Source organism: Xenopus laevis, chromosome 6S (assembly GCF_017654675.1).
Source record: "Xenopus laevis strain J_2021 chromosome 6S, Xenopus_laevis_v10.1, whole genome shotgun sequence".
Classification (NCBI taxonomy): Eukaryota; Metazoa; Chordata; class Amphibia; order Anura; family Pipidae; genus Xenopus; species Xenopus laevis.
In genome coordinates this window covers 107,402,676-107,427,801 of record NC_054382.1, presented here as the reverse complement: position 1 = coordinate 107,427,801, position 25,126 = coordinate 107,402,676, and the positions used below count along the sequence as shown (strand labels likewise).

General features: G+C 37.8%; 1 protein-coding gene across 1 annotated transcript in view; it reads right to left on the bottom strand.

Moving 5' to 3' along the window:
- The window catches only part of crispld1.S (cysteine-rich secretory protein LCCL domain containing 1 S homeolog), a 61,427-nt gene that overhangs the window by 16,763 nt on the left and 19,538 nt on the right, over window positions 1–25,126 (bottom strand). Inside the window, exons 3-12 of the mRNA XM_018223813.2 lie at window positions 17,889–18,007; window positions 17,681–17,813; window positions 16,004–16,119; window positions 15,673–15,773; window positions 9,966–10,145; window positions 8,785–8,845; window positions 6,875–6,941; window positions 3,306–3,436; window positions 1,450–1,493; window positions 1,276–1,348 (exon numbers count right to left, since the gene is read on the bottom strand). Of these exons, the coding sequence (XP_018079302.1) occupies window positions 1,276–1,348; window positions 1,450–1,493; window positions 3,306–3,436; window positions 6,875–6,941; window positions 8,785–8,845; window positions 9,966–10,145; window positions 15,673–15,773; window positions 16,004–16,119; window positions 17,681–17,813; window positions 17,889–18,007 (1,025 nt within the window). The remainder of the gene's footprint in view (window positions 1–1,275; window positions 1,349–1,449; window positions 1,494–3,305; window positions 3,437–6,874; window positions 6,942–8,784; window positions 8,846–9,965; window positions 10,146–15,672; window positions 15,774–16,003; window positions 16,120–17,680; window positions 17,814–17,888; window positions 18,008–25,126) is intronic.

The window sequence follows — 25,126 nt, the reverse complement described above, 5'->3', positions numbered from 1 at the left end:
CAGCCAATGATCAGCTCTAGGAATATCATAGAAGGTTTAAAGTTATCTGTGATACTGTTACAATTAGAAGATGCCTATGTGAAGCCAAACTTTCGGCAAGAAGCCCCCACAAAGTCCCATTGCTGACGAGGTTACAATTTGCCAAAGAACACATTGACTGGCTTAAGAAAAATGGACTGATGAAACCAAGATTGTTCTTTTTAGCTCTAAGAACGTAGACAGTTTGTCAATTCAAAACACAATACACTGTGAGGACAGTGAAACATGGTGGCACACGCATCATGATATGGGGATGTTTCTCATACTATGGTGTTGGGTCTATTTATCTCATACCAGGGATCATGGATCAGTTTCAATACATCAAAAAACTTGAAGAGGTCATGTTTCCTTATGCCAAAGAGGAAATGCCCTTGAAATGGGGGTATCAACAAGACCATGACCCCGAACACACCAGTAAATGAGCAACATCTTGGTTCCAGACCAACAAGATGGACACTATGGAGTGACCAGCCCAATCCCCAGACCTTAATCCAATAGAAAACTTGTGGGGTGACATAAAAAATGCTGTTTCTGAGGCAAAACCAAGAAATGAAGAAGAATCGTGGAATATAATCCAACCATCCTTGGCTGGAATACCTGTTCACAGGTGCCAGAAGTTGGTTGACTCCATGCAACACAGATCTCAGAAACAGTGCTTATACTAACTGAATATTAGTTCAGTAATTTAAAGGAAAGCAAAATTTTAAAACATTTTTCAGTTTGTGCAGACACTGCTATTTTTTACCAGCATAATCTTGGGCCTAATGTTGGGAATATGAACCTAACTAATGCTATGAATATGTTAGTGCCTGTTATTTTTGTATTTTATAATATATCTCATTTGGCCTACACATTTATCGTGAAGCCACTTCCCACACTTTTTTTTAATTCAGGAAGGAGCTAGGGGTTTTCATTTATTTTTGGCTATGTTATGCCTTCTTCCAGAATGCAGCACTTGCTATCACTTGTCACTGTGTGCAGTCAGTGTGGCCAGAAATGCAATTGGAGGATGGGTTGTTATGGTATGACCTGGCATTCTTAGATGTGTAGGAAACATTTTTATTCTGTGATCCATTCCAAATTCAGTTTCAAGTAAATACTATGTATGTTAGGAGAAAGATCAGTAATGGGGAGGAGTGAAAAATCACATTGTCAGTGGATTTTGACAGCAAAGTTTCTGTTACATTAGGACAAGATATAAGTAGTTGACTTGTTAAAGCAAATACTGGAACCCACCTGGGACAGTGTGTGGTCGGAGGCTGGAAAGGACACAGCTGTTCAACTGTTGTTTCACATGTCACAGCCTGAACTGCAACAGAAGGAAACAGTAAATAATCCCAAATTAGTCATTTTACCACATCATGACATAAAAATTCCCCTCTGAAAAGAAATCCCACAGAATATACTCACAAGAGACTTTGGAGATCACAAATGAATTAGCAGATTGATATTTTCTGCAAAAAAAAAAATGAAAAGAAATAAATGTTTGTATTTCTATGTATTGGGCTGCTGTTTGCATACCGCTTCCTCATTCGAGTCCTGTAGAGTTTATAATACAGGTATGGGAACTGTTATACAGAATACATGGACCCTAGGGTTTTCCAGATAAGGGTATTTCTGAAATTCCATAAAAAAATAATTTAAACATTAATTAAACCCAATAGGATTTATTATACTTTAGTTGGAATAGTAAAATGCACTGTTTTATTATTGCAGAAGAAAGTAAAATATTTTTTTTTATGTGAATTACTTAATTATAATTGAATCTATGGGAGATGGCTTTCCTGTAATCTGGAGCTTTCTGGATAATGGGTTTCTGGAAAATGGATCCCATATCTAAAGGTCAATTTATCAATTTTTCGTATTCAACCTTTTTTTGTTGCTTGAAAAAGACAGAAATCATCAGGTCAAGTTTTTTCAAAGCTTCACATTTTTATTCTCAGCTGCTTGCATATTTACAATACAACTTGATGTGGGAAAACTCAAACATGTTAATTCGCTAAAAATAATTTAATCGATACATCGTATTGTTCGACTGATTCATAAATAATGATTTTCATAAAATTCTAATTTGAAAACATTCTCTCGTTTTGGTTTTTGCTTGAATTCAGTTTTTAATTAATTTGCCTAGTAGGTTTGTGTCTAGTGATGAGCGAATCTGACCCATTTCGCTTCGCCAAAATTCATGAAATGGCAAAAATTTACCGGAACGCATTGAAGTCTATGGGCAAAAACTCTTTGATGCGCAACAAATTTTTTAGACATTAGAGTCTATGGGCATCATTTTCTGGCGAAAAAATTTCCTCATCACTAGTGATGTCGAAAAACATTCTTTGACTTTATTGCAATTTCCACACTTGTACTCACATGAATTACAGGGATCAGTACATCCTAATCTTTCTTAAAGGAACAGTTCAGTGTAAAAATAAAAACTAGGTAAATAGAAATAGGCTGTGCAAAATAGAAAAATTCTAATATAGTTAGTTAGGCAAAAATGTAATGTATAAAGGCTGGAGTGACTGGATGTCTAACATAATAGCCAGAACACTACTTCCTGTTTTTCAGCTCTCTAACTTGGAGTTAGTCAGCGACTTGAAGGGGGGCCACATGGGACATAGCGGTTCAGTAAGTTTGCAATTGACCCTTGAAGAAACAGTTCAGCGTAAAAATAAAAACTGCATAAGTAGATAGTCTGTGCAAAACAAAAATGTTTAGTTAGCCAAAAAATGTAATGTATAAAGACTGGAGTGACTGGATGTCTAATATATTGGCCAGAACATTACTTCCTGCTTTTCAGCTCTCTAACTCTGAGTTAGTCAGCGACTTGAAGGGAGGCCACATGGGACATAACTGTTCAGAGAGAGTTTGCAATTGATCCTTAGCATTCAGCTCAGATTCAAAGGTAAACAGTTATGACCCATGTGCCCCCATTTTGGCTAACTAACTATATTAGAAACATTTTTTATTTTGCACACACTATCTACAGTATTTACCCAGTTGTTATTTTTATACTGAACAATTCCTTTTATCAAACTTCATACATAGCTCCCAACACTTTTTCTAATAGATCCTCTGAAATTTCACATTCGCCTTTTTAGAAAAGGGGAAGGGGCTAATGACAGTTCTTTTTAAAATGTTAACCAGTAATATTTTTGAGAGGACATTCAAACACAGAAGTGGAAAAAAAGTAGATCCATTATTGAGAAGGAGCACCATTATGATACAGCAGAGAAAAGCAACAACTGCTTACTCTACCCATAGCTTACCCTATGGATTGTACTCCATTTCTGTATGATTTTATGAAGTAATTTCTTCTTCCTTGCCGCGTGACATCTACCCATCCACCATCATTGTCTATAACACCAGAATGTATTGCTGCTCTGCAGATACTTGATTGCTAAAATGTGCAAAAAAAAAAGCACAATGTCTTGGTTACTGCAAAGAATGATTTGCACATCTATGTAGTTTTTACAGTATTTTGATGCATTTAAAACATAAGTGAGGAGCAAACAAGGAGGATAAACTGATATTTCAAAACATGTGATGATGAATTCAATGTCTACTGATTAAAACTACTTTTTAAGATCCTGGTGCTGTACATGTAATTTGTCTGTTTCCATCCTAAAGAGCTACAACCAAGCTGCAAGTTGTCTGCAGTTTTACAAAAGTTGTGAATCAGAAGCGTACCTCAGTGACCCAGGACTACATTGCAGGTACTGGAATTTGTATATGATGTGCAAGTATTTGGTGTTTAGGTTCACACTTGCCAAGATCAGCATACCATTGATTTTATGAAGGTATATTAGGGTTAGGTTTGGTACAGTTGTATTCAGAATAATAGTAGTGCGTCTAAAAAAGCTCAAAATCCAGCTTTTATTTCCATGCACACAAATGCATTGGGAACACTGCACATTATATTCCAAATCAAAACATGAAAAAAAAAATGTATCAAATTTGTGCTATTCCTTTACAGAAAGTTTGGAAAAGGGAATATTAGGCTGTTCCAAAATAAAGCTGCATTCTTCTTTACAAACTCAAACATACACTGTACAAACTGAAAAATGTTTCAGGATTTTGCTTGCATAACTGAACTAGTATTTAGTTGTATAATCAATGTTTCTGAGAACTGTTGCACATGTGTTGTATGGAGTCCACCAACTTCTCGGACCTGTTACATTCCACAATTCTTCAGCATTTCTTAGTTTTGCCTCAGAACCCGCATTTTTAAAGTCCCCCAACAAGTTTTGTATTGTATTCAGATCCGAGGATTGGGCTGGTCACTCCATAACGTCAATCTTGTTGGACTGGAACCAAGATGTTGCTCATTTACTGGTGTGTTTGGGGTCGTTGGCTTGTTGAAACCCCCATTTCAAGGGCATTTCTTATTTGGCATAAGGCAACACAACCTCTGGTATGAGATAAATAGGCCCAAAACCATAGTATGAGAAACATCCCCATATCATGATGTTTGTGTCACCATGTTTCACTGTCTTCACGCTGTACTGTCAATGTGTTCTTTGGCAAATTGTAATCACTTTAGCACATCTCTTTTTTTTTAACAATGGGACTTTGCATTGGCTTCTTGCCGGTAGCTTGGCTTCACATAGGCGTCTTCTAATTGTAACAGTATCACAAGTAACTACAGACCTTATTTGATCTTCCTGAAGCTGATCATCTGCCATTTTCGCTATTATTTGATCTATCCGAATGGTAGTTTTCCATTTTCTTCCACATCTTTCAGGTTTTGATTGCCATTTTAAAGCACTTGAGATCATTTTAGCTGAGCAGCCTGTCATGTTCTGCACTTCTTTACATGTTACAAGCCTGGAAATGTAGATTTTCAGGGAGAAATGCCCTATAACCAGCATGCACAACATTTGCTGCCTTCTTTCCATTAATAAGGGTCATAATTAACACCTATTTTTTCACAGAATGAATGACCTCACTAATTGAACTCCACACTGCTATTATTTTGAACAAGCCTCAATTAATGATTCAGTTACAAAGAATGAGCAGCATGCATGTCATGGCTGTTGGGTCTGTTGGTTTTTTATTACTCTACTACACCTACTAGTATATTATTTGACATGTACAAATATTACTTTGACCAAAAACAGTGATTGACCAGGTTAGTGATGTCAGATTTCTATTATTCTGAACACAACTGTATATTTATGTGTTATGGGACAAGAACTTTAGTATTTTCATCTAACCTGCCGCCCTACATGTATTTTTGAGCTGCATCTTGAAAGTAGAAAGTCTGACCTCCTGTCAATCTCAGGGACCTCCCTTTACTCCTGATATCATGATCCACACACTAAAATATTGATATCAAAACATTTGAACTGCAGCACCAAGAAAACATCTACAGTTCAGAAACAGCTGTGAGGTACCATTGTGATACTTCTGTACTGTTACTTTACTAAGGCTAGAATTCCTCACTTGTATATATACAATGGTTAAATATATGTATTTATGGAAAGGAGAAGCAATGACTATTTACAAATTACTGAACGGAGCAGTATACCTAATTGTTTTACAAGATGAGTGCATTGAATAGGGCTAGTGCTTACTGATTAAGGGCAGAGACACACATGGAGATTCGGGGAGATTAGTCGCACTCGGAGGCAACTACGGATGACTTTGGCAAACGAAGAGCTCAGAGTGCCATCCTGCCAGCGATTTACATTCTAGCCGGCGGGAAGGCAGTTCAGGGTGATTAGTCGCCCGAAGTAGAGGCAATTTCTCGCCGGCCGAATCTCCACGTGTGTCTCTGCCCAATGAAGAAAAATTTGTTTTTTTTTAGTTTGATCCTTAATGAGGTAGATACATTACAAGTACAAAACCCCCTCTCTTCACCAAATGTTTTAGTTTCCAGCAAAGTAGGACTGGAGGGTCCATCATCCACAGGGCCCCTTATCCCCCCTACAGGCCCCCCAGCCCAACCACAACCACCTCCGTGCCTCTAGGGGCAGCACAGGCCTGTGCAGGCAGTAGACCCAGGCCTGGGTCGGCAGGGTCCACTGGGTATTTATCTGGTGTCCCACGAACCTGGTTTTCAGAGAAGCAGAAATACATTATGCGGGGAGTATTTCTGTGCTCTGGGAATCGAATTATCTACCACTCAAGGTGTTTTGTGATAAAACAATAGGCAAAAAAAGATGATCAGTACAAGCCCTAATCATTGTACTCGCATGCGCGAATGGCGGTGCGCAGAGCCGCAACTTGTTTTATTGTAAGGGCCGGGAGATCTTTTAGATGCATCTGAATTTAGGGATTAAGCACATACTTTCATAGGTATAAGTGTCTGCAGTAGACCTAATTTGCTCAAGAACCACAGACATTGGAGTGAAGCCAGAACAATATTAATAAATCTGTAGCTACACAACCAATGAAACTATAGCAAATGGACCTCTCTGGGATCTAGCCATGTGGTGTGAATAAGAGATTGCCTGGCAGGCAAATACAGCACATTCTATGAGCACCCCTGATGTGACTTTGAAGTGGTTACTGTCTTTTAGCCTTGAGACCTAAGCTCCTTAAACCAAACATGGTGAGTAAAATAGTGATCCCTAATGATTTCTCCTCTGCGGGATGACATATGCATGTTGACAGTAATGATAACATGACATATTTCATTTGAAATCTGGGCTATTCTGCTTCTCCAGAAGCCGCACATCTGTCTTTAGATATAAATGTAAAGTAAAAATACCAGAAGTATCCTGAAGACCAATTGTTAATTACTCCACAGTTCATGCACTCACTTAAAATAAAAACATAAGCATGGATGTTTTTACAAAAAAGGCAGTTGGGGCGAGAAGTAGTATATAGTTACCATTTCATAATGTACACTTCCAATAACTTTGGCATTGCTCTCCAAACAACCAGCAGAACACTCATATCTGTAATTAAAATATACATATATAGGATATAAATAAAATACAACAGAAAAGAAAACAACAGCTTTTCAGAGTGTTTAGAGTGCCAACTGTTGGCTTTTTTTTAGATAAAATCTTGTCTTAAATGTTAAAAATCCTCATCTGAAACTTTAGTTTAATCAGAGGAAAGCATCTTTAACCCGAGGCTCAGCAGGTGTTGATGATGTGTAGTTCAGAAGATACCAGAGAGACAAAAACATATACAAGTCAGGTAAGGCCAGGTAGGTTACCTACTTTAGGGGGGTTATACACGTATATCAAAGTCCGATTTTGTCTTAACATTTTCTGTTACAAACTCAAATCATATCCACTCGGGTTTTTTGCACTTATTTATTATTACTTATTTATTATTTTTTTGGATCTTTCATCCGATTTTCACGATTTTTTCAGATTATTAAATTTGTGATTTTTTAAATTTTTGCATTCGGAGTTTAGTAATTAACCCAGACTCCTGCAGTTAATATATACCTTGCCAATTTTGTAATGTTAAACTACTATTGGAAGGTTAGTAGAACTAGTTCATTGGCAGTTGTAAAGCTGAAGCTGTAGCCCCGCCACACAGAATCAATTACAGTATGATATGCTCTAGTTGACAAAGGCCCAATCACCACATTAGACACAGTAGACACAGAAGGGCTGTAAAGCAAAAATAAGCAATACACAATTGAAAACATAAAACTAAAAAGCAAAAACTAAAACTTAAAATACTGGAACATGCCTATATCTTGGGCAACCCCCAGTGAAGCAAATTGCTAACCTTGTAGCCTATATAAATTGCATTAACCATGGGTACTTTCTACTAGAATATAGTGCTAGTACCCAACGCTATCCTGGGCAAGTGCATCCACAATATGGTATTTACTGAGTTTACTATAATCTGTTTTGCGGGGAAAAATCAGATTTTCACGTTTTTTTTTGTTTTTTTTTTCATCCGATTTTTCACCCAAAAACGCAGATTTTTGTCCGAGAAGCTCAGAAAACTTCGGGGTATTGCATGAAACCCAGCACACATCAAAATATCATTGGGACTTCTCCCATTAACCCCCTAAGTAGCTATGTTAGATGTTCCATGTATTCAGGTTCCAGGTAGTAGTGTGTAGCCGAAAAAATTCGCAAATTTCCCACGAAATTTGCTAAACGGCGGAAAATTTGCGAAATTAAAATTTTGACAGAGGTGACAATTCCGACGCTGGTGACAATTCTGACCGCAAATTCGCTCCTGCCAAATAAATTCGCCCATCACTAGTAGTAGCACACATAGATATATGTAGTGTTTTTTTCTTCCCAACAATTCATTGCTCCGAGGAAGGGGGCCCAAAAAATTCAATCCCGCCCCCGTTTAAAGTGAAATGGAAGTTACAGTAATGCATTGTTTTAGCAACACACGCATGACATGAAAATGCAGGTCAACATGTTTTCAAGAGATATACATCTGTCAATAGACAGAAAAGATCATTTTGTTCCCCTCCCTCAGAGTGATGAATCGATGGGGTGACAAACCTCTACAAATCTCCCTGTGTGTGGTTACTCTAACAGTGCAGAAATACACAGCACAATCAACTACAGGGAGTAAGTGAAAGTTGTGTTAGAAGGTAATCCCCCGTATGTAATAAAATGTGCTAAGTTAACCCATAGCAACCAATAAAATACTTACTTTTAAACAAGTGACAAGTAAATTCTACCTGCTGATTGGTTGCTATGGGTTACTGCTCCATGGCAAACTTTGTGCCTTTTATTACATAAACCCCAAAATATATTACGCAGATGTTAGAAAACAATAAAAAATTTTCATAATATTGAAAATCACCTGTTGCATGTTGTCCCTTTACACTGATCCCTCAACCGCACCTCACATGACACAATTTGAGCTAGAATTTAAAAAAAATAATAAAAAGGTTAAACACATAGACAGAATTCTGATATTCTGATGCATTCATTTAACAAGGTGGACGTGTGCTTTGGTGTTTAACTAAAGGAATCACTTGTTTGTTTCATCATTGGAGCCCTTGTAAGTCTGGAGTATAATCTTACAGGAGATACAATATTCATGCTCTCATTTTTTATTACCTACTCTATACCCTTGGCTTGAACTATGGTGAACACTAATGAGTCCTTATCGCTCTTCTGCTAATTATAGGGTCTTGCAAACCTTTTTTTGGCAATTCATTTAGTTTATAAATGAATGTCGTGAAACATTTCGTGATTCAGCATCAATAAAGGCTGATTGCAGACAAAAGCACTGCCTATGTCCCAGTCTGTTTCAACTTTCTACATTTGGGAATCTTACTACACATTGGATGGTGTGCATATGAAACACCAGGATAAAGGAATCCTTTCACTCTGAAAATAAGTTTCCATTTAGTTTATATAATTTTATAAGAATTTTATAGTATTCAATTGATATTATATATGTCCAATCACTTTGATATATTATGGTAGACCATTTGTTCCCTAGTACTAATACTACTTGTATAAAATCTGCCAATTTCTGCTAAACAAACAAAATTCTGTTCTGATTCTGTTTAAGATTTTTCACAATTGAGAGAAATCTTATTTTATTTTTACTGAAACATGCCTGTGCCGCTGTCCTTTTATATACTGGTTTCCTTTTTGGGCAATAAAATTGTTGCATGTCAATACTAACGACTGTTCATTGCGAATACTACTACCATAAGGAAATTTTGATTGGCACTATTTATATAACATTTAAATAGTTACTACGTGTGATATTCAAACACAATGTTTGACAGCTCCAAATCAAACAAATGACTAAAGCTCTTGCGCTGCCGTTTCCAGTTTCAATAAGGGGGAACCTTCTAGTGTTTCTTTTCATAAAAAAAAATCTTGCTGTCCATCTGCAATTCTTCAAAATATACATTTCAAATAATCTTAGATCAATGTATGCATTCAGTCTGAAAGCCTCAGCTATAATAACTCAACATGAGTGTGAGAGTTTACTTCTGGTTGTTTAAAATGAAAACTTCTTACACATTTGTTCAGTGCTGATGACTTCATTGTTATCGAAACTCTCCACTTTGGTAGAAGAGGTTGGGGAGTTGGTTCTGGCTCTGCTTTGGGATGTGGTGTCCAGAACTTTTGAACTTTGTCTCTCAATTTCATTGGTCTCTTCTTCAGGTTCAGGAAGGGGATAATGGAAATCTGAACCATCTGTAAATGTGAATACAATATTACTACATGGAAGCAGTTTACCTATACCTTATATTAAGAATGAAGAAGATTAGATTTATCTGAAAAAAAAACATATATATGCATAGACATAGAAAAACCTGACAACTGAGCTTGTAATATCTCTGCATTAGCGTTTACAACCCAAGTGACCTTGTTTGATCTCTAGGAAAAGACCAGCAATAATCATCTTCCCTGCACGGCTGCCTCTGCCCTAACCCTCTGCCTAATTGCTAGTTGTGGTTTAAAAAAGAAGACTTTGGTTCATTGGAGACTGAGGTGAGACCACTAAACTATTTATCCGAGGGACTTCAAGATGGCCATTAATCCTTGTGTCAGGAGACATGACTCCAGGGTGGAAGAGTGCTACAAACATGTGTTATTCCATATGAATACACAGAAGTACAAAATACACAGACCTTTCACAGCAATGGGTGAATAATTTTAGCTGAGTGCCAAGCTTTTCAGAAAAACAATGCCTCAAAAGCTATTTTTAAAGTATGTATGATGAAAAAAAATGTAACTCAACAGTAAAGGTATTCATTTTGCATAAGAATGGTTACAATGCACATTTAACAGATAAATTGCAAATATTTGTTAAGATCGTGCATTTAAAAAGTTAAGTAATGTTGCTTAAAGGCCAACTAAAGAGCATCTGTACCCACAGCAACCTTCAGAGATTCTTCAGCATGGCCAAAGTCTGCTTTTGCATGTGTGCACTGAGCTGCCCTGACATGTCCTATGACTTATGTATATTCCACTGTAATAAAGGCCATCTCCCATAAAGTCCATTTTTAGTAGGGATGTAGCGAACTGCCGATTTGGTGTTCGCGAACGCCGTTCGCGAACACCGGCAAAAAATGCGAACGTTCGCGGACAGTTCGCGAACTTCGAACACCCGCTAAAATCGTTCGATTCGAACGATCGAAGGATTTTAATCATTCAATCGAATGCTTTTCATTCGATCGAATGCTTACAATCGTTCGAACGAATGGAAATCGTTCGATTTTTAGCGGTCGAAGGAATTCGAATGGTCGAATGGTCGAACGACTTGTATTCGAATCGAACGCGAACTCAAAATGCGAACGTTCCCAAACGTTCGTGAACATTCGGCGGACGCGAACGGTCGAAGTTCGCGCGAACTAGTTCGCAGCAGAACAGTTCGCTACATCCCTAATTTTTAGTAAATAATTAATTTTTCAAAAAATGATTTCCTTATTCTTTTAATAATAAAACTATACCTTATACTTCATGGTAACTAAGTTGCATGCTTCTATATTGGTGGCAAAACTATCCAGTTGGGTTTATTTAAAGGGGACCTATCGCAAAAATGAGAATTTAATATAAGCTCCAACATACTGAAATAAGAAACGTTGTTAATACAATCAATTAAATAATCGGCATTTCTGAAATAATCAAGTTTATCTTCACTATTCCTCTCTCAGCATCTGTTTCTCGTCATTCTGTCTTCTTGCGGCAGTTGTGAGTGAGAAAATCATTGACAGTTAGATCCAAAAAACTGCCTTTTGCACAAATTCTGCATGTAGAGAGACAAGATGCCTTGTGATTTTAATAGAGTGAGCTCTAATACATCTTCTAGGCCCCCTATAAGATATATTGGATCTAACTGTCAATGACTATCTGACACCCAACTCCTGCATGAAGAGAGAATGAAGCAAAACAGAAGCTGAGAGAGGGATAGTGAAGATAAACTTGATTATTTCAGAAACAGTACAGAATTTTTAATTGATTGTATATAGAAATTTCTTATTTCAGTATGCTGAAGCTTATATTAATTTTCATTTTTGCGACAGTTCACCTTTAATTTATTTTTTTAGCAGACTTAATTAAGGTGACCCAAATTACAAAAAGATCCCTTATTAGGAAAATCACATTCCAGATAACAGATTCTACACCTGTACAGTACATATTTTTACTTTGAAGACAGAAGTAAATCAAAAAATAATACGCCAAAAAAAAAAAAAACTCTTGGTAGACTATAATTTTCAGCAACAAATGCCAACAATTTCACAGTGGAATCACATTAAAAGGCTGAATAAACTTCATTCACTGTTCTGCATACTTTCCCAACTATTAACGTGCTAGTCAGTATTCCAATAGTCCCCCACCTACTACCCAAAAGAAATACAACCACTTTTAAACATTTGGGGGCTCATTCACTAAGCTCGAGTAAAAGGAATAGAGGAAAATAGAGGAAAAATAGTTTGAATTTCGAATGTTTTTTTTGGCTACTTCGAACATCGAATTGGCTACTTCGACCTTCGACTACGACCTTCGTCTTCGAATTGAACGATTCGAACTTAAAATCCTTCAAATCGTTAGAATTGTGCTAAATCCTTCGACTTCGATATTCGAAGTCGAAGGATTTAACTTCGACAGTCAAATATCGAGGGTTAATTAACCCTCGATATTCGACCTTAAAGGGGAAGGAAACCTAGTCGGCGCAAACCCTCCACCCCCCCACCCATTTGTTGCCCACCCTCCCTCCTCCCCCCTGGCCTACCCGTCCTGCTGGGCAAATGCCCCTAACTTGTTACTTACCCTTCTGCGCAGGTCCAGTCCAGGGAGTTCACAGACGACATCTTCTTCCAAGCAATCTTCTTCCTGCTTTGAACGGCGCATGCGCAGTAGGATCATTTCGCCGGTACGATCTACTGCGCATGCGCGTGACTTTTGGCGCATGCGCAGTAGATCCGTACCGGCGAAATGATCGCGTGGAAGAAGATGTCGTCTGTGAACTCCCTGGACTGGACCTGCGCAGAAGGGTAAGTAACAAGTTAGGGGCATTTGCCCAGCAGGACGGGTAGGCCAGGGGGGAGGAGGGAGGGTGGGCAACAAACGGGTGGGGGGGTGGTGGGTTTGCGCCGACTAGGTTTCCTTCCCCTTTAAGTAAATTTGCCCCTTGCTGTAGCCAGCTAATAGTATCACTAATATGGCTTATGCGCTCATTCCCATTCTTCTGCACTCCAAAGAACTTTGTCCTAGAAAGGTGGTTTTTTTTTTTAATGATTTTGTTTTTGTGACGAAGCTGAAGAAGATGTTATACAGTACAACACAATTTTTAAACTACTCCAGTGGCAGATGAACTTTTTTCCATTTCATTTGCATTGATCTATGGGTTGTGCTTTGCAGATCTGACTTATCAGAGGCTCTTCTGCCAGTGATATCTCTTGCTCAGCCAGATCATGTTTTGACTTCTTCAGTAGTCCTGGGTAATTTCCATTTCTAAAGATTGATTTTCACAGGATATGCTATTTACAGAGGTATATGGCATTTGCAAGAGTGAATTATATTCACTTTTAATCCTAACAGGGTTTATGGTTGTTGAAAGCAGACAGAACAACTAGTCCATCATCTTTTTGGCTTTCCTTAAATCTTTTTTTTACATAATAATGAATAATTTTTGTGTATACTAGGGTAACTTTTTAATCTTATCAGTTTATGAATATCGACAAAGACAATCAAACCATCTAACAGCGCTCTGCATTTCCTAATATAAATACTATACACAAAAAATAAGATATAAAAAAGAGGCATACTCCGTTATTCAGTATCTATTCCATATTTTCAAACTACATTTGACAGTAGCACCCAGTCCCTATGATTGCTTATCTATGATATAAAGAAAGATTAAAGGGATACTGTCATGGAAAACAAGATTTTTTTTCCCCAAAATATATCAGTTAATAGTGCTGCTCCAGCAGAGTTCTGCACTGAAATCTGTTTCTCAAAAAAGCAAACAGATTTTCTTTTCTACCGTATATACTCGAGTATAAGCCGACCCGAGTATAAGCCGAGGTACCTAATTTTACCTACAAAAACTGGGAAAACTTAATGACTCGAGTATAAGCCTAGGGTGAGAAATGCAGCAGTTACTGGTAAGTTTAAATAATCAAAAAATGAGACATGAGTGGGTTAAATGTTTTTGAATACAGTACTTACAGTATTATCCCACTGTTACTATAGGCACCATCTCTCCCTACTATACCTCCATAGTTACCAACTTACCATACCTTCCCAAAGGGTATTATCCCTTGGTTAGATTTGCTGATGTAGAGAGCATAACTTTAAATTTTCAGATTGAAAATGTGGATGTTAAGTTGCTGCATGTGGCACAATGAATGGCTCCACAACTGTGATCTATTTCATATTGCCCAGTCAAATAAAAAACAGGTCTCTATTTGTTATCTATTTGTATTGACATCTCTTAGGTACTGCCTGAGCTTTTCTTGCCTCATGTCAAAATCAGCACTGCAGATACTGCCATAATTGGAAAAGGGAAGCTGTTATATATTCATTTATATGTACGGTACCGTATTTTTTCCCTGCTCCCCAGGGCCTGGGCCTGTCAAATTGCCGTGGTTGAAGACAAGTGTGTGTGGCCGATGACATTGCGCCGCTCGTGAAGTCACACACAGCTTTCGCCCTTCAGGCATCTGATTTGACAGCCTGCGGCGTGCAGAAGATTGGATGTCCGAGCTGCTGGGGCCTTGCAGTGCACAGAAAAGAGGATGTGCGCGAGCTGCTGGGGCCCTGCGGCGCACAGAAAAGAGGATGTGCGCGAGCTGCTGGGGTTCTGCGGTGCGCAGAAGAGACGATGTGAAGTCACACGCAGCGTGTGTTCAGCTTCCGCCCTTCAGGCATCTGATTTGACAGCCTGCGGCGTGCAGAAGATTGGATGTCCGAGCTGCTGGGGCCCTGCGGTGCGCAGAAGAGATGATGTGCGCGAGCTGCTGGGGCCCTGCGGCACACAGAAGAGAGGATTTGTGTGAGCTGCCGAGGGCCCTGCGGTGCACAGAAGATGTACAGGTCAGCGCAGCCACCCGCTCCAACCGCTAGGTACCCTATATACGCTTTGATCAGCAAAGGATAATTTTTGTGCAAGGCCCTGACTCGAGTATAAGCCGAGGTAGAATTTTTCAGCATATTTTGGACGCTGAAACTCGAGTATATACGGTATTTAATTTTAAAATCTGTCATGGGGCTAGACATATTGTCATTTTCCCATGTGCCCCCAGTCACCTGACTTGTGCTCTGATAAGCTTCGGTCACTCTTTACTGCCGCACTGCAAGTTGGAGTGATATCACCCCCTCCCTTCTCCCCCCACAGCAGCCCATCAGCAGAACAATGAGAAGGTAACCAGATAACAGGTAAACAGAACAGCACTATGTATTAAAAACCCATGTCCCAAGAGACACCTTCAGTTACATTGAGTAGGAGAAACAACAGCCTGCCTGAAAGCAGTTCCATCCTAATGTGCTGGCTCTTTCTGAAAGCACATGACCAGGCAAAATGACCTAAGATGGCGCCTACATACCAATATCACAACTAAAAAAATACACTTGTTGGGTTTGGAATTAAATTGTATATGTTAGAGTGAATTATCTGCAATGTAAACAGTGTAATTTAGAAATAAAAAATGCCCCATAAAAATCATTACAGAATTATTTGGTTGGTAAAAAAAACATATTCTTAGCAGTACTATACCTTTGTAGCAGAGATTGTCCTTGCAGCCTCCTCCATAGCTGGGTGGGCAAGCAGAACATGGATGTCCATGCTTGTATGGAGCATGACCCCACCAATTACCCCTAAAACAAACCATAATAATTAAGTAAATCTAATGAAATGATGTGTTGTCTCCAGTGCCTCAGGCAGGCAAATTGTTTTGGCTAAGTAGAAAGTTTAAATTACCTACCATTCTGATCTTTGCTCCAGTTTAAAAATGACATGTCAGTATAGTTAAACAGTATATATGTGTACTTTCCATTAGAGCAATTCCAAAATGTCATTACACATGAATATATAAATAATGACTTACTTTGGAGAGTAATTGCACACAAGATATATTGCTTTTGGCCAAATCATTCCCCAGACGTTCATGTTATGGCACAAGTTTATAGCACAGCCAATTCTGCTACTTGTTGCCCATACCAGCTGTAAGGAAAGACAAATATATGACTATACCATTGAGTTTTGTTATATTCAGAAAGTCAAAATGTAAAACAATAAGTAATGTACATCTTAAATAGGTTTACAGGTTTAGTGATATTGGATTACGGATTTGAGAAAGTTGGGTGACTGTGTTACACCTAATTCTTTAGTAAATGATTCAAAACATAAATACTTCAGTCAACAGAAATGAGCAGGAATTGCCTCCAATGCAATTGTGTTGCAGGGCACATATAAAGATGCACATTTATCAAGGGTCAAATTTCGAATTCATGTGAGTTTTTTAAAACTCCCATAAATTTTAAATTCGACCAATCAAAATTTATTATTAAAATCGAATTTTCTCAGCTAGGACGAATTCAATCGACCTGCAAAAGGTTAATCAAATTCGATTTGAATTAGAAAAATGATTCGAGTTTTTTTCTCTGAAAACTTGAATGTCAAGTTTTCAATTCAAGTTTTTAAAGGGCCTTATGATATGACAAATCTTGAAATTCGAATTTGAATAAAAACTCAAATTAAGTTTGGATAATTCAGAATTCGAATTTGAGAGTTTTGACCAAAATAAAATTTGAAAATTTGAATTCAAATTTTCACTTCGACCCTTAATAAATCTGCCCCTAAGATTTTAAAAAGATCTTTAAAATGTCATTTCATCAAGCTGCAGATGAAAATATGAGACTGTTAGGAGAACCATACTCTTTTATGATTGCATTAAATGGCAGAAATCATTGTGGCCATGCAAGAAAACATCGAAAAGGTACTCAGTCACGTGGGTCTAGAATAGACAACATGACAATATCCACCATCCCTGGAGTATTCTTGCTACAGACTCAATTGTCTTAATTATGACAATCAAAATGAGGTGTATAAACTGGTAACCAAGCTACAATTGGATTATCATGAATCCAATTTTGCCTAGCTTATTGGTTATCAGTGACATTACCCAGCCTCTCAGTAGCACTCCATTGCTCTAACAGTCTAACACTATAGCTATACAGGTAGTGGATCCATCATCCTGAAACCTGTTATACGGATAATTCCGAATTACGAGACAGTCGCCTCCTCCCATAGGCATCATTTTAATCAAATCATTCAAAATTTGAAAACATATTTCCTTTTTCTCTGTAATAATAAAACAGTATCTTGCACTTGATCCCAACGGAGATATAATTAATCCTATTGGGTTTATTTAACATTTAAATAATTTTTTAGTAAACTCAGTATGGAACTCCAAATTATGGAGAGGCCCCTTATCTGGAAACCCCCCAGGTCCTGAGTATTCTTGTTAACAGGTACCATGCCTGGTTAAAAAGAATTAGATCTACCTCTCTAAAGCTAGCAATTACAACTCACGAGGCTGCATGCATTAGATCGGAAACACATTGCATGACAAACTGCATGAAGATAACATTTTTGCATCGAGGAATGACAATAAATAGGCAGATAGGCATCTTCAATAGCATTTTGTATTGTTGTATCTCATAATCTTTTGCGTAATCATGTTTTTCGATAAACTTAAATTAATTTTATGTACGTACCATACCTGTGTATAATGTGTGCAGACAGGACCAGAGCACCTAAATGGGCAGTATGGGTTACATTCTTGTGGATAAGGAAATGTATAGTCTCTCACTTCATCATACCAAGCCTGGACATGATATGTAGGTGGTCTGTACCTTTAAAAAGAAAAAAAAAAGTTATAATGTGAAAGTATTTTATTCCATCTTAAGGGTTAAACTAATAATACATACCTTCCCCAATGGGCACCCAAATTCTGCCCAATTGATGGAAGTAAGTTAGCTGGCCCATGTTCCCATAGACATGTTTCAGCCCAGGCTTCTGCAGACCTTTCAAGTTCCATATCCCATACCTAAAGAAACAAAAAAAAAACCCCATCATTTCATCACTCAGTTTTGATTCTTTATGATCATGGCAAAAAAATATACATCATATTGTGTTAATATATTTCGGGGGTTATTTATCAAAGTTCAGTTTTTTCTGGTTGGACTTTTAAAGGGGAAAACCACCATTTTTTCATAGGAAACCCCGATGGTGTTAAAAGTCCAAATAAAAAAGTACTCTAACTCAGACCTGCCGGCCGAGTTCATGTAGAAGTCAATGGCAGATGATTGAGCTGGGTTTCCAAAAAAGTCACGGTATTCGTGCATCAAATCCGAAAAAGTTGCAGTATTTGGGCATTAATTCCCAAAAAGTTGCAGGTTCAGATTTTTTTTTCGATCTTATTTGGAAAATTGAATGATAAATAGGGGGGAATAATCTGTGTGGATTAGGTCGGAGTGGCTTTCCAAAAATTGAGTGAGTGAGATGAATTTGGATTTTGATAAATTCATGCCATGATTTCTTTTATAATTGTATATTTCATTGTAAGAAGCCTTCTTCAGTGCCCCTTTAAAACAGTCGCTTATGGTTGTACCAATGATGCACAGATTATTAGGTTTCTAATATCAAATACTCAGCATGGTCCAGAACTCTGGATAGCACCAAGTCAGCTAAAGAATAAAATAGAAGAAATATGTGGACAGAAAGAATCAATATACAGGTATGGAACACATTATATGGAAACTCATTACCCAGAAGTCTCCAAATTATGGAAAGGCTATCTCCCATAGGCTCTGTTTTATGCAAAGAATCCAAATGTTTAAAAAATGATTTCCTTTGTCTCTGTTATAATAAAACATTACCTTGTACATGTTTCAAACTAAGAAATAATTAGTTCCTATTGGAGACAAAACCAGCCTATTGGGTTTATTAAATGTTTCAATGATTTTCTAGTAGACTTAAGGTATTAAGATCTGTTAACTGGACAACCCCAGGTCCCCAGCATTCTGGATAACAGGTCCCATACTTAACCAAGATCTATTTTACACTAACAAACACAAAATAAATATCCATACTACTAATACCCTTGACAACATGGAAGTGACAAAATTAAAACACAATGCCAGGGGAAAAAAAACACATGACACAACTTTTCAAAATTGACACTTATTAGCGCATCAAGGTTGACAAAACTTAGCATACACTTATAATAATGCTGGAATTTTAGAAAAAAGGCTCCATTGTGGGGGAAAAACATGGCGATTAGAACCAAAATGTGACAATTTGCCTATTGACTTTATTCGTAAATTAGCCTTTTGATGTAAGTTTTACTTTCCAGTGTGCCAATGTACTGTTACCTTATTTCACTTTACAGTGTTACCTTATAAAACTCCTTTCTTTTGTTGTTTCACAAATATTTTTAACTTAGGAAATTTCCCGCTTGGTGATTTCTCTCTTTTCGTCCAGGAAGAGTTTTTACTTTCTCTGTACTTATTTTGGCCCTTCTTTCTTACATTAGGCTTGCCACATTGGCTTCTGAGGAACTTTTCTCACCTCTTCAGTCGAGTTACTTTGACTTAAAAAAAAGGATTTGTCGTTCTCAATTATAGGGACAGAAACAAGGCTTCTTGTTTTGTTGTGTAGACACATACAGGCTGTGTCGAACTATATATTTTAGAGTATTTACTGCTGAAGGGAAAGTTTCTTTTTAGGAAACAATATATTAATTCATGTATCGTGTATTCATATAAAAAGTAGTAGTTGAGCTTGAAATGTAAAATAAGAAGTCTAAGTCATCATGTTTCCTTTGGGCAGGGATATAACAGTAGGGGGTAATAGACTTGTAGGCTCTTGGGGACCCAGGAGTACAGAGTGACCCTAGAGTGACTAAGATAATGTTTACAAAATAGGACCTCTTTCTAAAGGTTTGTGGAACCCTAAAAAGTTTTCCATGTGGGGTTCTAAGATAATTTGGAGGAAATATAGTGACTTCCCCGAAGCAACACATTTATTAACACAGAAGACCAGTCACTGCCAGATTTCTAAGCCTATAAAGAAAACCAGAATAAAAATAAATCTCTGTTGGAAAAACCCAGTATAATTTACTTGCAGATTCAATTTAGCCAGAAAAAATATGGGATATATTTGCATACTCAGGGATAACTTCATAGCTGCCTTTATGCTAATTGAGGTGAATTGAGAAGACAGATTCTCTTTGAGCCAATGAGGTGCTATAACTGCTGATCATTTATTATGGTAGAGAAGTTGCACCATGATCCTTTAGCAGCTGAATTGAAACTGCAACCTACCACTACTAGACCGTTGGGTTCAAAACTGATTTTGGTAATTTTTGCAATACAGTCAAGTTTAGCCCTGACTTGGATTATTATTATGTCAAAGCAAATATGGCATGGCACCTGCTGACTTGATGGGCATGAACTTTAATCAATTATAACCTCTATGTTATTATGGTACTTAATCAATAGAAGCACCTCAAAATCCCTGAATTTAAGGACTGTGCGACTTTTCATTCTTTGAAATAATGATTCCCTATGCTGAAGATATAGCCAGCTAAACCTGCTGTATGTATAGTCCCTGCTCCTGAACGGTGCACTCCTGGGAAAGCGATAGAGGATATAGGCCAACATATGCAGTCATTTCCGCCTTACCAACCAGGTAAGGGATAGATGCAAACAAAGCAAGGCCCTTTAAATTCATACACATTTCAATCCATATAATAGCCCCTGCTACCCAACCTGGAGCAGAAGGCAGCCAGTGTTGGGTATAACCCCTGATGAAAAAATGTCAAGATCCTTGTACAGTTGTTAAAGGAAAACTATACCCCCCAAACAATGTAGGTCTCTATAAAAACATATTGCATAAAACAGCTCATATGTAAAACCCTGCTTCATGTAAATAAACCATTTTCATAATAATATACTTTTCTAGTAGTATTTGCCATTGGGTAATCATAAATAGAAAATTGCCATTTTAAAAAATAAGGGGCGCCCCCTGAGATCGTAGGATTCACTGTACTCACAAATATACCAACAAACCATACGTGTTAGGTCACATGAGCCAATTAACAGACAGAGTTGTGTCTTTTGCTTCCACACTTCTTCCTGTTACAGTTAGAGTTGAAGTATTTCTGGTCAGGTGATCTCTGAGGCAGCACACAGACCATCACGAAATGGTGGCTCAAGGCAAGAGATGTAAAAGGGCAAGATTTACTAAAATATATACTCCAGTTTGGTGAGATTCTTTAATGTGCCACTTAATATGATATGAACTATCTGTTGCTTAAGTGTTCATTTTGGGGGTATAGTTTTCCTTTAATTTCCATGTAAAGCTCATTGACCATCTCACTAAAGTCCGGCACATTATGGAGAGAACAGCAGGAACTCACAGACCCCACAGACATGCGTAGTAAAAGAACTACAGACTTTATTTTAGGCAAACAGTGAACATAATAACATAATAAAGCCTTACTCATTTCGCACAAATAGGCACTACATCATAGGCTTTGGTATACTAAATATACAATATACCCTGGACCCCCCAAGTAAAGAAAAATAATCAACCAATAAAAAACAACAAATAAAGAGACATTTAAACCAAAGAAGTGTATATGTGAGCACCCACTGTTCTCTCTATGGTTTGATACCTCCACCTTGAGCTATAGGTTTAGGGCATGCACCCAGACCCAACTTACATGGCTAAACACCAACATTTCTCATATGTTTAGCTCCTGCACTTTGCGTAGGACCAGAATCTATTCCAGGCATACAAACATAAAACATTGCAGAGAAAAAAAATATTTGTATATATTATAATATGCACAATAAGCATGAGTCAAATACCCAGTTAAAAAATAATACCACAAAAACGGTTATTTTCCATATGACTCAACAAACTGCTTTCGCACATGGTGAACTTTCCTGATTCATACACTACAAATGTCACGTTTCATTTGTACCTTTTATCTAAGATCACCTTCTGATGGTAGGGGCCCATACTAAATGGCTGCCTTACCCTCCAACTGCTTGCTCATGAGAATAAAGAGGGAACTGACACACAAAATAGAGCAAAGGTAACGTCTGTAATAAAATGTTCCTTCACAGAAAAAATAAATTGTGGCTCATATGCAGTTCAAGTACTTTAATACATGCATCTACATTTTCTGTTTATTACGCTTTTTAAGTGAAGTAAAACTCCTGTTGGATATGCAGGATTCCAAGAATGTCCCATTTATATAAATGCCTGCACATGAGGCATGAAATGCTTCCTTTGGAGATGAATACACACACATGCAGAGAAGACAAATACAGACTGTAAAGCCAAATTCTTTTATCGTTCTTGATTTTACATTTTGGCTTTAGAAAAATGTTTTGGTATCCTCTCCCAGGCCTTGCACAGATTTACTCTTCTATGTTACTGCTCGCAAGCTCTTCCTGGATATCTACAGCAAATACCATGACATAAATATGTCCCTGGTTCAAGAAACCCTTTGTCTGAAATAAACCTGTCAGTAGTCATCAATCACTTCATGTCAACAAGTCTGGGGCCTTCTGGCTTCCTTTGCCTTTGCTGTCCATTCCCCTTTGTTATCCTTTCGTTTTTCTCGCCCTCAAATCCTAGTGCCATATATCTTTTTAAAAGCATAGTACAAGTTGTATAGCTCTCTGATGCCACTTCAATAAATAATTCATTCAAAAGTTATGATTAAGGGAGTTGCTCCCGAAACGCGTCAGGTGATGTTGGTTTGTGACCTGTTTCAATAAACCACGTTCTTCTTTTTACCGGAGTGACGCCTTTCCATCCGTTTGCACAATAGATTACAGTGGGAACGCTGATGGCTGAATACCCGGTGTACCATAATGGAGCTGTACTGAATTAAGCATACAGGGGGTGAGTCTTGAGCGGCCAAAATCATTTTGTTCTAATTCAAAAGTTATAACCTTGTTGGATTTAGGCTACATAGCTTATTTGCGCTGCTCACCCAGCAGTAAAGGAGCCCATTGGGGAAATGTATAGAAAAGAAGAAACAGCATATGCTGTGCAACAAATGTTATACAATTTTAACATATACATGAGGGATGTCATGCCATTACCATTCCCCAGATGGTGCAAATCAAAATGTCATAAGAGGGGAATAAATGTCGTATGGAAAAAGGGATGATGGTTGAGGTATTATCCATAGGCCAGGGGTCCCCAACCTTTTTTTACCCATGAGCCACATTCAAATATAAACAAAGTTGGGGAGCAACATATGCATGAAATATGTTCCTGAGAGGTAACAGATAGGTCTGCGGTTGGTTATTTGATAGCTCCTATGTGAACTGGCAGCCAACAGGACACTCTGTTTGGTAGTACACCTAGTTTTTATGCAACAAAACTTGCCTCCAAGCCAGAAATTTAAAAAGAAGCACCTGCTCTGAGGCCACTGGAAAAAACATCCAAGGGCTTGGTGAGCAACATGTTGCTCCTGAGCCACTGGTTGGGGACCATAGCCATAGACCAACATCCTGCAGTCTTTAACAAAAGGAAATTTCAGTTAAATCAAAGGTTCTTTCCTCCTAAAAGTGTAGGCTTCATCATAGCAGTGGTTCCCAAATGTGTGGGTAGGTTGTCTCAGTGAAGATTTTCAAAAGATTTTAAGGGGGATTTGCATAGGATTAACACATTGCGGAAAACAAAACCAGTAAGACAGAAAAGGTAAATAAAATAGCAAAGTATGTGCAAGTTTTTCAGTACACCTACAGGATCTGTTCGGAAACCATTAATGCAAAAAGCTCCAAATTATGGGAAGGAAATTTCCCTTAGATTCCATTTTAAGCAAATGATTCTAATTTTTAAAAACAGTAGGTTGTACTTGATGGTAACTAAACAGCACAGATTCATATTTGTGGCCAAATCTATTTGGATTATTTAATGTTTAAATGTTTTTTAGCAAACGTAATGTATGGTGATCCAAATTACAGAAAGATCCCCTGGAAAACCAAAGCCCCTTAGCATTCTATGTGTAGTACTCTGCACCAACTACAATGTTTCAGCTGTTGCAGACCCACAATGCCCAGGATCCTTCTCACTAGCTGGGTGGCTTTGGCGATGATGCAAGTTGCAGTTTGATAGCAGCTGTATAGCTAATTGTTGCCCGTCCTTGATTCAGAGAAATTAATGTAATGCAGATTTTTCTAATGGCAAAGATGTCTCTACTGCATAGGAATGTTCTACAGTCACTTCTACCTATGAATGATTTAAGTGTTTATACACTTGTCAGATTGAAAAGAGGCAGCTGAGAACAACGTCAGGCTAAGAGTTCTTTTCTGCATATATTTCCTTTTTCATTAATCCAAAGTTTCCAAAGACTAGTTATTCTAAACTGTAAAATAAAGATTAAAAAGCTTGAATAAAACAAAATAGACCATAGCTCTACTCTATGGGAAACCACATATCTATCAAACTCCAGCCTTTTTCCTGTAAAACTGAGCTTGGTACAGAGGAAATGTATCCATGGCATAGTTTTATTACACACTATATGGCCAAAAATACTAGGACCCTTTATATGGTCAAAAATATCGTTTCCATCTACTTAGTTTTAACACTCAGGGCTGAGTCCAAAACTGTCTCTGGAAGCAATGTCAGCACAAGAACTATTCATTAGAAGCATGGGTTTCTTTGTGGGTCAGCAGCCGCACACAAGCCTACACCAAGGGGCCGATTCACTAACTTCGAGTGAAGGATTCGAAGTAAAAAAACTTCGAATTTCGAAGTGTTTTTTGGGCTACTTCGACCATCGAATGGGCTACTTCGACATTCGACTACGACTTTAACTTCGAATCGAAGAATTCGAACTAAAAATCGTTAGACTATTTGACCATTCGATAGTCGAAGTACTGTCTCTTTAAGAAAAACCTTCGACCCCCTAGTTCGCCATCTAAAAGCTACCGAACTCAATATTAGCCTATTGGCAAGGTACCCATAAGCTTGCCTAACTTTTTTTGGTCGAAGGATAATCCTTCGATCGTTGGAAGGTCCCCATAGGCTTGCCTAACTTTTTTTGGTCGAAGGATAATCCTTCGATCGTTGGATTAAAATCCTTCGAATCGTTCGATTCGAAGGATTTAATCGTTCGATCGAAGGATTTAAT